Source organism: Nicotiana tomentosiformis, chromosome 8, assembly GCF_000390325.3.
Source record: "Nicotiana tomentosiformis chromosome 8, ASM39032v3, whole genome shotgun sequence".
Classification (NCBI taxonomy): Eukaryota; Viridiplantae; Streptophyta; class Magnoliopsida; order Solanales; family Solanaceae; genus Nicotiana; species Nicotiana tomentosiformis.
Window position 1 is genome coordinate 91,375,928 of NC_090819.1, and position 16,558 is coordinate 91,392,485.

At 41.0% G+C, this 16,558-nt stretch overlaps 1 protein-coding gene across 1 annotated transcript in view; it reads right to left on the bottom strand.

The window, feature by feature from the left end:
• Positions 1–10,804, bottom strand: part of LOC138897823 (uncharacterized) — a 43,378-nt gene extending 32,574 nt beyond the window's left edge. Inside the window, exon 1 of the mRNA XM_070183842.1 lies at positions 10,596–10,804. Within this exon, the coding sequence (XP_070039943.1) occupies positions 10,596–10,804 (209 nt within the window). The remainder of the gene's footprint in view (positions 1–10,595) is intronic.
• Between the last annotated feature and the right edge of the window lie 5,754 nt (positions 10,805–16,558).

Consider the following 16,558-nt stretch of genomic DNA (forward strand, 5'->3'; position numbering starts at 1 on the left):
TGCTTACCACTACACTAAGTCCTGCATTTAGTAACATTTTTCATGTTAGATTTATTTGTCATATTTACCATTTAATTGTGGGTGATGGTATGCGAATTTTAAATGTTGAAATTGAAAAGGTTAAAATGGATCTTAATTGGCTTTTTAATTCAAACCGTAGAAGTAGACTTAGAGAATATTTTAAAAGATGCGATGAATTTGGCCTAAGAGAAAGAAAGGTTCCTAAACCTTGTCCAACTAGATGGAATTACATGAATGAAAGTTTAGTTGTTGCATATGAATATAGAAACCCCATAAACTCAACGTTTAATGCTCATATAAGTGATGATGATGAGCACCTTACAAATGCGGATTGGGCTAATGTTAAAATGCTTGTAGATTTTTTTTTAAAATTTCATATTGCTACAAATGAATTTTTTGGGCAATATTATCCTACTATTTCTATTTGTTTAGTTTATATTGCAGAACTTGCAAATTTGTTTGATCATTTTTCAGAGGGTGGGGAAATTTATCAACTTGCTATTGATTCCATGAGAAAAAAATTTAAAAAATATTTTTTCCCTACTCCCCCTATTTATGGTGTTGCTGCATTGTTAAATCCTACTATGAAATTAGGAGGTCCTCAATTTTGGTATGAAACTACTTATAATGGTTTAGCACTTGAAGATGAGGAGTTGTCTACACTGACGGACACAATAGCCTCAATTAAAATAAATGTTCAAACTATTTATAATGCTTATCAAGTTGTATTAGATCATGCTAGACCAAATGTTCCAACTCCTTCTTCTTCTAGTTCTCAATCATCTAAAAGAACTGCGGGAGTAAGAGCACTTAGTGCTTGGGCAGGGTTCGGGGGTTCTCAAGGTTCTAGTACTAGTGATTTTTCACAAATAAATGAGCTTGAAGTTTATTTGTCACAGGGAATTGAGGAAGTGAATCCCGACGGCTCCTTTAATATTTTGGAATGGTGGAAGGACAAAGAAAAACACTTTCCGATTCTTTCAAGGATGGCCCGAGACATTTTAACTATTCAAGCTTCAATAGTGGCATCAGAGAGTGCTTTCAGTCAAGCAAGACTTCAACTCGGTGATTATAGAGCGTCTATGAGGGAGAGCTTGGAAAATCAGTACTTTTCAGAGATTGGATCCGTTCGGAAAGAAGAAATTTTGGACTTGCTGAATCACAACCAGAGGTAGACGAAGCTTATGAAGAAATGCTAGCTGAACTTGCAGAGGATGATGCTTCGCCTGGAAGCGGTGATGACCAAACTTCATTTCCGCCACTACCAACAGAAATTCCTCCGGACCTTGAAGGATTTATGAAATTTGTAAGAGATACCATGTAAATTAATATGTAACTTGTATTTTGGCACATCTTGATTAGTTTCTTTTTCTTCTCAATGGTGGTATTAGCACCTTGTTGTGCTCATTCCATAGGGGGGAGGAAGACTAAGAAAGATATTGCCATGATTTTTTAATGCTATAATAAAAATATAACGCATTGCTTTGAATATCTCTTTACAATATTTTTGTCTTTTTATATACCTTAAGCTATACATATAGTATAATATAGTATATACTATCTCTCTCTCTCTCTCTCTCTCTCTCTCTCTCTCTCTCTCTCTCTCTCTCTATATATATATATATATATATATATATATATATATCTTAAGATGTATATATAGTATATAAATCGAATATTAATGTATAAATCTTAAGATGTATATATAGTAAATCGAATATAGCTTATATATCTTAAGATGTATATATAGTATAGTATAGTATATATATTATAACGCATTGCTTTGAATATCTCTTTACAATATTTTTGTCTTTAAATTTGAATTAAAAAATTTAGGTGATAATTCTATAATATAATTTACTAGGAATTGCCTTAGATATATTTATTATCATTTTTTTCTCTAACTTGAATAAAAATAATTTAAAAAATAGAAAGTTTCCGTTGGGCCCACTTGGGCCCGCTTAGGACCGTTTGGGCCCGCTTAGGCCAGGGACCGGCCCACTTAACACGGGACCGCTAGTTCGTGGTCCCGGTCCCGGACCGGTTCCAACAAGAAGCACGCGAAGCCCCGGACCGCTTAGGACCTGCCCGCCTAGGACCGGCCCACTTAGGACCGGACCACTTAGGACCGGGCCTGCGAAGCCCACTTAGGACGGGCCCGGCCCACATGCCACCCCTACCCACAGGATGAGGATCGTATACGGTCTACTGTGACGCATCTCACATTGGACGTGGTATAGTATTAATGCAAAATGGCAAGGTAATTGCATATGCGTTACGACAGTTGAAAGTTCACGAGAAGAATTATCCTGTTCATGACTTAGAATTGGCAGCCATTGTTCATGCGCTGAAGATTTGGAGGCATTACCTCTACGGTGTCTCGTGTGAGGTATTTACTGATCATCGTAGCCTTCAGTATCTGTTCAAAAAAAAGATCTTAATTTGAGGTAGAGAAGATGGTTGGAGTTATTGAAAGACTATGATATCACCATTTTGTATCACCCCGGAAAGGCCAATGTGGTGGCCGATACTTTGAGTAGAAAGGCTGTGAGTATGGGCAGTATTGCGTATATTCCGGTTGGTGAGAGGCCATTAGCTGCAGATGTTCAGACTTTGGCTAATCAGTTCGTGAGGTTAGATGTTTTAGAACCCAGTCGGGTTCTAGCTTGCACAGTCGCTCGGTCTTCTTTATATGAGTGCATCAGAGAGAGGCAATATGGTGATCCTCATTTACTTGTCCTTAAGGACACGGTGCGGCACGGTGATGACAAACAAGTTGCTGTGGGGGGGAAGATAGAGTTCTGCGAATGCAGGGCCGTATTTGTGTGCCTAATGTGGATGGGCTTCGTGAATAAATTCTTGAAGAGGCACACAGTTCCAGTTATTCTATTCATCCAGGTACCGCTAAAATGTATCAAGATTTGCGGCAACATTATTGGTGGAGGAGAATGAAAAGGGATATAATTGCACATGTAGCTCTGTGTCTTAATTGTCAGCAAGTTAAGTACGAGCATCAGAGACCTGGTGGTTTGCTTCAGAAATTAGAAATTCCTGAGTGGAAGTGGGAGCGTATCACTATGGATTTTGTTTTTGGGCTCTCACAGACTCAGAGAAAATTTGATGCAGTTTGGGTCATTATGGACAGGTTGACCAAGTCAGCCCATTTCATTCCAGTGGCAGTTACCTATTCTTTAGAGAGGTTAGCTGAAATTTACATTCGTGAGATTGTCCTCCTTCACGGTGTGCCCGTGTCTATTATTTCAAATCGAGGTACGCAGTTTACCTCACATTTCTGGAGGGCTGTACATTGTGAGTTAGGCATGCGGGTGGAGTTGAGTACAACATTTCATCCACAGACAGACAGACAGTCAGAGCGTACTATTCAGATATTGAAAGATATGCTTCGCGCTTGTGTTATAGACTTTGGAGGTTCTTGGGATCATTTATTACCACTTGCAGTGTTTGCTTATAATAATAGCTACCAGTCAAGCATTCAGATGGCTCTATATGAGGCATTATACGGAAGGCGATGCCGATCGCCAGTTGGTTGGTTTGAACCAGGAGAGGCTCGGTTGTTGGGTACCGATTTGGTACAGGATGCCTTGGATAAGGTCAAGATTATTTAGGATCAACTTCGCACAGCTCATTCTAGGCAAAAGAGTTATGCCGACCGTAAAGTTTTTGATAATGCATTCATGTTTGGAGAACGAATATTGTTCCAGGTTTCACCTATGAAAGGTGTAATGAGGTTCAGAAAGAAGGGCAAGTTGAGCCCTAGGGATATCGGACCCTTTGAAATTCTTGAAATGGTGGGTGAAGTAGCCTACGGGCTTGCATTACCACCTAGTTTATCAGCGGTTCATCCGGTGTTCCATGTGTCTATGCTCCAAAAATATCATGGTGTTCCATCCCATGTGTTAGATTTTAGCTCAGTCCAATTGGACAAAGATTTGACTTACGAGGAGGAGCCGGTGGCTATTCTAGCCCGGCAGGTCTGATAGTTGAGGTCAAAGAGTTATCCTTCAGTTAGGGTGCAATGGAGAGGTCAGCCGGTAGAGGCATCTACCTGGGAGTCCGAGTCGGACATAAGGAGTAAATATCCACACCTTTTCTCTAGCTCAGGTACTTTTTCTAACTCCGTTCGAGGACGAACGTTTGTTTTAGAGGTGGAGAATGTGATGACCCAAAATGTTATTTTTAAATTTAATAAGTAATTTTGTGTTTTAAGACCTTGAAAAGCACCATTTATCATTCATCCACTTGCGTGTGCAGTCCGTACAATTTTCCGAAAAGTTTTCATGTGAAAAATGGATTAAAATGCGAAATAGAGCCTTAAAACTCAACTGAGTTGACTTTGGTCAACATTTTGAGCAAACGGACCCAGATCAGTGTTTTGACGATTCCGGTAGCTCCGTATCGTGATTTGGGACTTGGACGTATGCCCGAAATTTTATTTGGAGGTCCCTAGCTCAAGTTATGACTATTTAACGGAAACTAGTAATTTATAGGCTAAAGATTTCCAAATTTGACCACGGGGTTGACTTTTTGATATCGGAGCCGGAATCCGATTCTGGAAATTTGAACAGCTCCGTTATGTCATTTATGACTTGTGTGCCAAATTTGAAGTCATTCCGGATTCATTTAATATGTTTTGGCACGAGATTTGCAAATTGAAAGTTTAAAACTCAAAGTTCGAATCGGGGCGTGAATTATAATTTCAGTGTTGTTTGACGTGATTTTAGACCCCGAGTCAGTCCGTATTATGTTACGGGACTTGTTGGTATATTCGGACAGGGTCCCGAGTACCTAGAGTGTGATTCGAATCGAAATCGGAACAAGAATTAGACTTAAGCAAAATCTGAAATTTTGGGTTCTGGTGTAATCGCACCTGCAGATTTTTGACCGCAGGTGCGAGCTCGCAGAAGTGAGCCTTCCATCGCAGATGCGGGACTAGGCTGACCTGGGGTTTTCGCAAGTGCGGCCTTTTTGCGCAGATGCGGATGTCGTGTTCGCAGATGCGGAACTTCACCTGGCAGCCTAGCATCGCAAATGCGAGCTTTGTCTCGCAAATGCGGAACTTTTATACGCAGATGCGAAATGACTGGGCAGAGCCCATAAATTCGGAAGTCGCCATTTTTAATCATTTTTGAGTTTGATTTTGGCGATTTCCAGGGGGATTTTCACGACTTTGAATTGGGTAAGTGTTCTTTAACCAAAAATGATTATATTTCACAAATCCATGTCTATATTCATTATTTATTTCGGATTTAGATGGGAGAAATTGAAATTTTTGTAAAACTTTCCAAAAATGAAAAATTAAGATTTGAAGGTCCATTTGATATCGGAATTGGACAGATTTGGTATGATTGAACTCGTATCGGAACGGGTGTTCGAATTTCGTAAGTTTTTCGGGATTTGAGATGTGGGTCCCACTGCCGAATATTTTAATGAATTTTGGATTTTTATCCGGAAAATTTGTAAATTCATATGGAATTAATTCCTATGATTCGTATTGAATATATCGAATTGTTTGTGAATAGATTTGAAGCTTTCAGAGGCAAATTTAAAAGAAAAAGCTGTGGTTGAATAATTGATTGGAATTTTCAAAGCGAGGTAAGTGTCGGGGTTAACCTTGACTTGAGGGAATAGAACCCTTAAATTATTTGTTATGTGAATTGCATGTGAACAACGTATAGGCGAGGTGACGAGTGTCTATGCTTCGTCAAATTAATTATTTGCCTTCTTACTTGAAAAAATCATAAATTATTTTTAATCATAAATTAATTACTGTAATAATTGTTTCTCTCTTATTCTTTGCCAAATATTAATTCTTGACTTCCTGCATTAATTATTACATGCTATTTGAATTATGTGTTTTAATTGTTATATGACATTTAGCATATTAAATATTAAACTGCCTATTTTCTCCCTGATTTCTATAATAATTTGCTATTTGTCATTGTTTGTTTCATGATTAAATCATAATTGTTGTATGCTTGTTGTCTTATGATTTTATATTAATTATTATATTTATTGGGAAAATTTCTTCTATAAGAATTGATTGAAATGGAAATATTGAAGATCGGGTTGCACGCCGCAACAGACTTATTAACAGTTAATATTGGAGGGTTGCACGCCGCAATAGACTTATTAAAAATTTATTATTCGAGGATCGAGTTGCACGCCGCAACAGACTTATTAAAAGTCTATATATATACTTAATTGAAATAAATATATGACAAACTTGATTAAAAGGAAAATATTGGGAGAGCGGGTTGCACGCTGCAATAGAATTGGTTGAAATAATAATGGATTATGACTGCTGGGTTGGCTTCAATTATGATAAATTAGTTACCTGATTTATTTCTATTATTTGTGGTTGTTATTAATATTGCGTACAGGTTAATGTAAGTGAACCGCCTTAGCCTCGTCACTACTTCATCCAAGTTAGGCTCAGCACTTACCAGTACATGGGGTCAGTTGTACTGATACTACACTCTGCACTTTTTGTGCATATTTTGGAGGTGGTCCCAGCAGCGTACCATAGACTTGCTCGGATTTCAGCTACCAGAGGAGACTTAATGTATAACTGTATGGCGTCCGCAGTTCTGAAGTCCCCGTCTATTTTACTTTAGCTGTGTATTTATTTCCAGACAGCTTTATTTTATTCAGACCTTTATTTGTATTTATTCTAGAAGCTCGTGCACTTGTGACACCAATTCTGAGATGGTATTTAGACACCGTTATTTTTATGGATATATTTCAAACTTTGCTTCCGCACTTGTTTCTTTGATTATTAATAATTTAAAAATTATTGAAAAATTAGTTAATATCATTCTAACGTTGGCTTGCCTAGCAAGTGAAATGTTAGGCGCCATCACGGTCCGAAGGTGGGAATTTTGGGTCGTGACATGGACTGATAACTGTTGTTGTAAGAAAACTCCGCAAGTGACAAGAACTGGTCCCAAGCACCCCCAAAATCTATAACACACGCACAGAGCATATCCTCTAATATCTGAATGGACTGCCCGTCCGTCTGAGGGTGAAAAGTTGTGCTCAACTCAACTCGAGTACCTAAGTCATGCTGTATAGCTCTCCAGAATCATGATGTAAAATGCGTACCCCAGTCAGAGATAATAGATACCGGTACGCCATGAAGCCTGACGATCTCACGGATGTAGATTCGAGCTAGCTGCTCGTAAGAATAGGTAGTCATCACATGAATGAAATGAGCCGACTTGGTCAGTCTATCCACAATCACCCAACTGCATCAAACCTCCGCTGAGTCCGTGGGAGTTCAACAACGAAATCCATAGTGATCCGCTCCTATTTCCACTCTGGAATCTCTAACTTCTGAAGCAATCCACCTGGTCGTTGATGCTCATATTTTACCTGCTGGCAATTCAGACATCGAGCCACATACTCTACTATGTTATTCTTTATTCTCCTCTACCAGTAATGCTGTTTCAAGTCCTGATACATCTTTGCGGCACCCGGATGAATAGAGTATCGCGAACTATGAGCTTCCTGGAGAATCAACTCACGCGAACGATCTATATTGGGCACACATAGCCTGCCATGCATCCTCAATGCACCATCATCTCCAATAGTAACCATCTTAGAATCACCGTGCTGGACCATGTCCTTAAGGACAAGCAGATAGGGGTCATCATACTGACGCTCCCTGATACGATCATAAAGAGAAGAATGAGAGACCACACAATCCAATACTCGACTCGGCTCAGAAATATCCAATCTCACAAAATGGATGGCTAAGGCCTGAACATCCAATGCCAATGGCCTCTCTGCTGCTGGTAGATATGCTAAACTCCCCAAACTCTCTGCCCGGCGACTCAAAGCATTGGCCACCACATTGGCCTTCCCAAGGTGGTATAAAATAGTGATATCATAATCCTTAAGCAGCTCCAACCACCTCCGCTGACATAAGTTAAGATCTTTCTGCTTAAACAGATGCTGCAAACTCCGATGATCGGTGTAAATCTCACAAGGAACACCGTACAAATAATGTCGCCATATTTTCAAGGCATGAACAATAGCTGCTAACTCAAGGTTGTGGAGAGAATAGTTCTTTTCGTGCACCTTCAGCTATCTGGATGCGTAGGCAATCACCCTACCATCCTGCGTCAACACTGCACCGAGACCAATCCGCGATGCATCACAATATACAGTATAAGACCCTGAACCTATAGGTAATACCAATAATGGGGCTGTAGTCAAAGTTGTCTTGAGCTTTTGAAAGCTCTCCTCACATTCCTCTGTACACCTGAACGGAGCACCCTTCTAGGTCAGCCTGGTCATAGTTGCTGCAATAGACGAGAAACCCTCTACAAATCGACGGTAATACCCTGCCAAACAAAGAAAATTCCGGATCTCTATAGCTGAGGACGGTCTGGGCCAACTCTGCACTGCTTCAATCTTCTTCGGATCCACCTGGATCCCCTTCACTCGATACTATATGACCCAAGAATGCCATTGAGTCTAGCCAAAACTCACACTTTAAAAATTTTGCATATAACTTCTTTTCTCTCAAGGTCTGAAGTGCAGTCCTCAGGTGCTGCTCATAATCCTCCCGACTCTGGGAGTATACCAGAATGTCGTCAATAAACACAATGATGAATGAGTCAAGATTGGGCCGGAACACACTGTGCATCAAGTGCATGAAAGTTGTTGGGGCATTGGTCAGCCCAAAAGACATAACAAGAAACTTATAGTGACCATATCTGGTCCTGAAAGCAGTCTTCGAGATATCTGGCTCCTTAATCTTCAACTGATGATAACCTGAACGTAAGTCAATCTTGGGAAACACTCTGGCACCCTGTAACTGATCAAATAAGTCATTAATACGGGGTAATGGATACTTGTTCTTCACTGTGACTTTATTCAACTGGCGGTAATCAATACACATCCGCATAGAACTATCCTTCTTCTTCACAAATAAAACAGGAGCATCCCAAGGTGACACGCTGGGCCGAATGAATCCCTTATCAAGTAATTCATGTAACTGCTCTTTCAACTCCTTCAATTTAAGAAGAGCCATGCGATATGGAGGAATAGAGATGGGCTGAGTGCCCAGCAACAAATCAATGCAAAAATCAATATCTCTGTCGGGCGGCATGCCCGGAAGATCAGCTAGAAACACATCTGGAAAGTCCCTCACTACTGGAACTGACTCAACTGTAAGGATATCAATACTGACATCTCTCACATAAGCTAGATACGCGTCACACCCCTTCTTAACCATTCGTTGATCTTTAAGAAATGAAATAACTCTGCTATGAGTATACTCTAAGGTACCTCTCCACTCAAATTGCAAAAATCCTGGCATAGCCAGCGTCACGGTCTTAGCATCACAATCAAGAATAGCATAATGGGGTGACAACCAGTCCATGCCCAAAATAATATCAAAGTCCACCATGCTGAGAAATAATAAATCGGCTCTTGTCTCAAAACCACTAAGAGCAATCAAACACGACTGATACACGCGGTCCAAAACAAGAGAATCTACCACACGAGAAGATACATAAATAGGGGAACTCAAAGAATCCCTAGATACGCCCAAATACGGGGAAAAATAAGAGGACACATAAGAATAGGTAGAGCCAGGGTCAAATAATACTGATGCATCTCTATGACAGACCGGAACAATATATGTAATGATAGAATCAAAAGCAATTGCCTCTGTACAAGGAGGAAGTGCATAATATCTGGCCGACCTCCCTCTCATGACGACCTCTACCTCCCCGACCTCCGCCTCGAGCTCGTTGAGTAGGTGGGGTGGCAGTTGGTGCTGTAATCATAGCCTGAGGACCCGGTAGATCAAGCTTTGGCTGAAAATTCTGTGGAGGTGCACCCCTCCTAATCCTGGGGCAATCCCTCACCATGTGGCGAGTGTCACCACACTCAAAACAAGCTCTGGGAGGGCGTGGCTGCTGTGACTGGCTCGGGCCAGGTCTGCTGGACTGGCTGCTAGGAAAACCCCGTGCAAGAGGCACACTAGACACTGGCGGTGCATAATAAGGCTCCTAGGGTCTAGAAGGAGCTGGAACACCGCTGGCGGATGGAAGAGCTGAATGAATGGGGCGGCTCATATAACCCCTACCATGGCGAGCTGCTGGGACACGAGCTCCAAAATAATAACTAGTCTCTCAAGACCTCTTGGCCTCCCTCTCCTCTCTATCCCGGGAAAACATGCCCTCAAACCTCCTGGCAATACTTATAACCTACTGATAAGAAATATGCATCTCCAACTCCCTGGCCATACTACTCTGGATGCTGGGATGGAGCCCCTCAATAAACCGCCGAACCCTCTCTCGAACTATGGCAACTAAGGCTAGTGCATGTCAGGCCAAATCACTGAAGTGAACTGGATACTCTGACATAGTCATGGCACCCTGGTGCAGCTGCTCAAACTCCACGCACCATGAGTCCCTGAGGCTCTGAGGGACATACTTTCTCAAAAACATATCCGAGAACTGAGTCCATGTAAGTGAAGCTGCCTCAGCCGGACTACTCAACTCATAAGCACGCCACTACTGATAGCCTGCTCCTCTAACCTGGAATGTAGTAAAAATAACCCGCTCATCTCCGCTACATCCATAGTATGGAGAATACGATGACATTCCTCCAGAAAACCCTGAGCATAATCTGTAGACAATCCGTTGAAGGTAAGTGGGTGGTACTTCTTGTACCTTTCAAGTCTGAGCTGCTCCACCTCAGAAGCTAATGCCTTAACCTTGGGCTGAGCTGGAGCTACCAGCTGCATTGGTACAACCTCTGGAACCTGGTCGACCTGAACCCGCTGATCTGGAGTATCGGCGATGGGAGTCTGTGATCCTCCCCCGCATGAGGATGCCTGGCTAGTTATGTAGAAATAGCATGGTTGATGTCCATTGATGTTCAGATTTGGTTACATGCTGCGGAAGGTTGTGGAAGTGTATTCCACGGGGAAAATTGTATAAGTGTGATATGTTGGTCACTTGAGTACTAAAGATTTTTAAAAAACCAAGTATGGATTTTTTGGGTACCATCGTTGATGTGAGAGTTTGTTCCGGATTGGGACAACTGCTCGTGTGTGCCGTGAATAGGGCCATTATGAATCCTTGAAAGGTTATTAGCCCAGTATGGTATTATCATAATTGGTTTGAGGTCCGTTGGTGGGACTAATGTGAATGTGTACTCTACGTAAGCTCGGATATGTTCATTCTTCATAACATTCCTTACTAAGGAGTGGTCGGGCATTGGATCTTATTTCCGCCGTCAGTTATTTCGTGTAGCCTATATTGTGCCATATGGGTTGTGAGATGGCTTGATTATTCACATGTGTGTTTAGGCTCGTGTAGCTTGCGGTGTTATATGAGCAGGATAGCTCTCGAGATGCAGGTCATTTATCGCACCTTAGTTGTGCTTGAGTTTCGTAGCGCGTGGCGCTATTCGCCTTCTCAGGATTTGTATTATGCACTGTTCGTGCTTGTGATTGATATTCAGGTATTTCATAAGTATAAGTGTTGTGACTTGATGTGTGTTTTCTTTTTGATTGTTATGTGAGGATCGGGTGGCACGTTGCCACATGTATAATGTTTAGATCGGGTTGCATGCCACAACAGTGTCGTGATGAGTCGGGTTGCATGCCAAAACAATGAGATGTTGGGTACGGTTCCATATATTTATTTCTGAGTATTTTGTTTCTCATTCACTGAGGAGAGTTCATAGCGTGAGGTCGACCGTTTTATTTGTTACGCCGACTAGGAAGTTCCATTCCAGAGTTTGCTTTTCCTTATGTATCGCATTCAAGTTTGAAGCCTATTGGCGCATTGTTGGCATCATACGAGATTTGGGCCAGTGTTTGATGTGGCCTATTGTCTGTGTAGCTTATACTGGGTGAGACGAGACTATTGGACCTGAAATCAGGGCAATCAGATTTATAAAACGTATAATAAGGAACAAATATTGCTATTCAGTTCAGAATGAGTTAATGGTCCTTGTCAGGAGAAGAGACTCCATGATTTGATTGATTCAACAGGTGGTTATGAATTTCTACACATATTCTCTGTCATGGAAGTATTGAGAGGATTGAAATCGAGCTTATTTGTATTATGAGGTGTATTGCGAGCATCAGGTTCGTAAAATTCCAGTTATTATGGTCGAAGGATGTTGCCTTGGGCAAATGAGTTATGCGGTACGTGGTGTGATTTATGCATAGATGCACAATCATGTTTTAGCACAGTGTGTAGTGATTGATAATGTGTTCGTATGTTAGAATAAGGTAATGTAAAGAAATTCGAAAGTTGGAATTTGGTTCTAAGGCTTATTTATTGAATAAAAAGAGATGGCCTTCAGTCCGGCTCGAGCTGAGGTGCCAAACTGGGATGGTGATGGCACGGGTATGTGTACAAGGTGTTAAACAGTAATTTTGGACAACTCCGAAGCATCTCTTAGCACGTTCGAGGCCAAACGTATGTTTAAGTGGGAGAGAATATAACGACCCGACCGGTCGTTTTGAGCTCTAGCGCATCGTTTGGTGGTTTGAGGCCTTGAGTAGCTTCACTTCAAGTATTATGACTTGTACGTGTGGTCGCAATCGAATTTCGGGATGTTTGGAGTTAATTTGGGAAGGAAATTCTAAATTTAGAAGCTTGAAGTTGGAAGAATTGACTAAGGTTTGCATTTATAGTAAACGACTTCAAAATTGGGATTTGAAGGTTCGAATAGGTTCGTATGATCATTTTGGACTTGGGCGTATGTTCGAATCGGGTTTTGGACAACCCGGGAGTATTTCGGCACTTATCACGAAAAGTTAGTATTTTGAAGGCTTAATAATTTCCTAAGTTTAGGTTGGAATGGATTTTTATGTTATCAATGTCTGTTTGGGATTCCGAGCATAGGAATAGTTTTGTATGGTGATTCTGATCTTATGAACGTGTCTGGACGTTGATTTGGAGGTCCGTAGGTCAATTCGGTGTCAATGGGCGAAAGTTGGAAATTTGGATGATTTTGAGAAGTTTGACCGGGAGTGGACTTTTTGATATTGGGGTCGGATTCCGATTCTGGAAGTTGAAGTAGGTCTGTAATGTCAATTATGACTTGTGTGCAAAATTTGAGATCAATCATACGTGATTTGATAGGTTCCGGCATCGATTGTAGAAGTTTGAAGTTTCAAAGTTCGTTAAGTTTGAATTGGAGGGTGATTCGTATTTTTTGTGTTGTTTGATGTGATTTAAAGGATCAACTAAGTTTGTATGATATTTTAGGACTTGTTGGTATGTTTGGTTGGGGTCCCAGTGGCCTCAGGTTTGTGTTAGATGCTTAACGGATCGATTTTTGAACTAAGGGAATGATGGGTTTTTTCTGGTTGCTGGTGTAATCCCACCTACGGAAAAAGGGCCATAGGTGCGACGCCGCAAAAAGCAGTCAGGCAAGCGCAGAAGCGGCTCTTGCAAGTGCGCATATTGATCGTAGAAGCGGCGCTCGCAGGTACGCATACGGATCGCAAAAGCGACTCTCGCAGGTGCGACTCTCTAGGCCGCAGAAGCGGAAATCGCGACTGGACAGAACCCTTTAAGTTTGAGGGTTTGATATTTTCACCCATTTTTCGGATTTTGGAACTCGGGTTGGGCGACTTTTGAGAGGAATTTCACCACACAACCTGGGGTAAGTGTTCTTGACTCACTTGTAATTATATTGCATGAATTAATCTTCATTTTTGGTGTATGATTATCGAATCTTCAAGGGAAATCGAAGGAAATTTTTATAATTTCATAAAAACAAATTTTCGGGTTTAAGTTCCAATTCTGAGTCGGATTTGAGTGAAATTAGTGTGATTGAACTCGTAATTGGATGGGTTGTCGGATTTTATGAGTTTCATCGGGTGCCGAGATGTGGGCCCCACTACCAACTTTCGAGCGGAGTTGAGAATTTTTATAAATTGTTAAATTTCAAACATTGGAGTATAATGAAAATTTTGATTGGTTTGCACATTGTTTGCATAGTTTTGGATCGACAAGCATCGATTTGAGGTGTTAAAGTGGCGTTAGAACCGGTTTTGGAACTCTGGAGCGAGGTAAATCTCTTGTCTGCCCTTGTAAGAGGGAATTTAGCCCATATGTGATTTAAAGTAATAATTGGTGCTAATTGTAGAGGTTGCGTATGCACAATGTGACGAGGGTCCGTGCGTAGCTACTAATCATGATAGGTCGGGGTAGTTTAGGACTCAAATCATGAATTACTTGTGATAATTGCATCATTTATTTATTCAAAATACTGAAATTATGTTGTGAATTGTTAGAAGAGATAGTAAAAGACTGGGATTTCATATACTTGAATTTTTGTACAAATTATTTAACTGTTAATAGAAAATGTACATCCGTATATATTAACCTTGTGATAACTTCTCGTTTCGGAGGTTCATAATAAAATGTCCTCCTTTCTTGTGGAGCGGGCCGAACGCCTCGGCAGTATAGATGCATCTATGGATAGTGCCGCACGTCCCTCGGCAGTGTACACGACACTCTGGATCAGGCCATATGACCTAGACAGAAATCGTGCTTAATAATAATAATTACACGATATCTTGACATCCTATTGCAGCTTGTGAAGCTAATTGATAAATTTGGAAATTATTGAATTTGAAAGAATTATTTATTTTCCGCCTGTTATGAAAACTACTATTATTCACATAAATCATGTCCATTTAAATATTTCTATTTTAATATTATTGGACCTTAGTAATTATCGATGTCGACCTCTCATCACTACTTCTTCGAGGTTAGACTTGATACTTACTGGGTACACGTTGATCTACGTACTCATGCTACACTTGCTGCATATTTTTATGCGGGTACATATATGTTTAGCGATATTTTGGGTGCAGAGGCGCAACTATTGCGGGGACTTATGGTGAGTTGAATTTCCATGTTACGAATTCGCAGCATACAAAGTCTCCATCAGTGTTATTTACATACTCATGCCTAATTTGTACTCCAGACAGATGTTGCATTTATCATATTTCCTAGTTGAGGCTCATTCACTTGTCACACCAGGTCTTGGCACACACAATAGAAGAATTGTGGATTTAAGTATTTTTATTGATTTTTTAATTTATTTAGAACCTTTGTATTTTTCTTAAATATTGCAAGTAAGAAGATTTTAATTACTCGGAAACTTTTTTGAAGGAATATCACATGTTTAATTCACTAGTTAGCTTGCCTAGCTGTGATGTTGGGCACCATCACGATCGATAGGTGAAATTAGGTCGTGACATTCTTGAGGAGGCCCATATTTCCCAGTATTTGATATATCCGAGTGCCGCCAAGATGTATCAGGACTTGCAGTGAATTCTAGCATCCATCTTCACGGTGTGCCCGTGTCCATCATTTCTGATCGAGATATGTAGTTCACCTCGCACTTCTGGAGGGCCGTACAACGTGAGTTAGGCACACAAGTTGAGTTGAGTATATCATTTCACCCCTAGACGGACGAACAGTCTGAGTGCATTATTCAGATATTAGAGGATATGCTTCGCGCTTGCGTTATGGATTACGGGGGTTCTTGGGATCAGTTCTTGCCACTTGCGGAGTTTACCTACAACAACAACTACCAGTCGAATATTCAGATGGCTCCCAATGAGGAATTATATGGGAGAGAGTGCCGTTCGCTAGTTGGATGGTTCGAGCTGGTAGAGGCTCGGTTGTTGGGTAACGATTTAGTTCAGGATGCCTTGGAAAAAGGTCAAGATGATTCAGGATCGACTTCACACAGCTCAATCTAGGAAAAGGAGTTATGTCGATCGGAGAGTTCATGATTTTGCATTCAGGGTTGGGAAGAGGGTATTACTCCGGGTTTCACCCATGAAGGGTATAATGAGGTTCGGAAATAAAGGCAAGTTGAGCCGTAGGTATATCAGACCCTTTCAGATTCTTGAGAGAGTGGGTGAGGTGGCCTACATACTGGAATTTCCACCTAGTTTATTAGCAGTCCATTTGGTGTTCGATGTGTCCATGCTCCGGAAGTATCACGGTGATTCGTCCCATGTGTTAGATTTCATCTCCATCCTATTGGACAAGGATTTGACTTATGAGGAGGAGTCGGTGGCTATTCTAGCTCGGCAGGTCCGAAAGTTGAGGTTTAAGAACTATCCTTCAGTTGGAGTGCAATGGAGAGATCAGCCAATCTAAGCAGCCATGTGGGAGTCCGAGTCGGACATGCGGAGTAGATATCCACACCTTTTCACCAGTCTAGGTACCTTTCTATGTCCATTTGAGGATGAGCGTTGTTTTAGATGTGGGGAATGTGATGACCCGATAGGTCATTTTGAGTTTTAGCCTTCATTTCTATGTTCTGAGACATCGAATAGCTCTATTTAGCTTTCCTCAATTTGCGTGGTCCGTATTTTTTTCTGGAAAATATTAAGTGACTAATTGAAGAAAATGGGAAATTTAACCTTAAAATGATTTGAGTTGACTATGCTCAACATTTTGTGTAAACGAACCGACAGTTTTCTGACGGTCCCGGTGGGTCCATT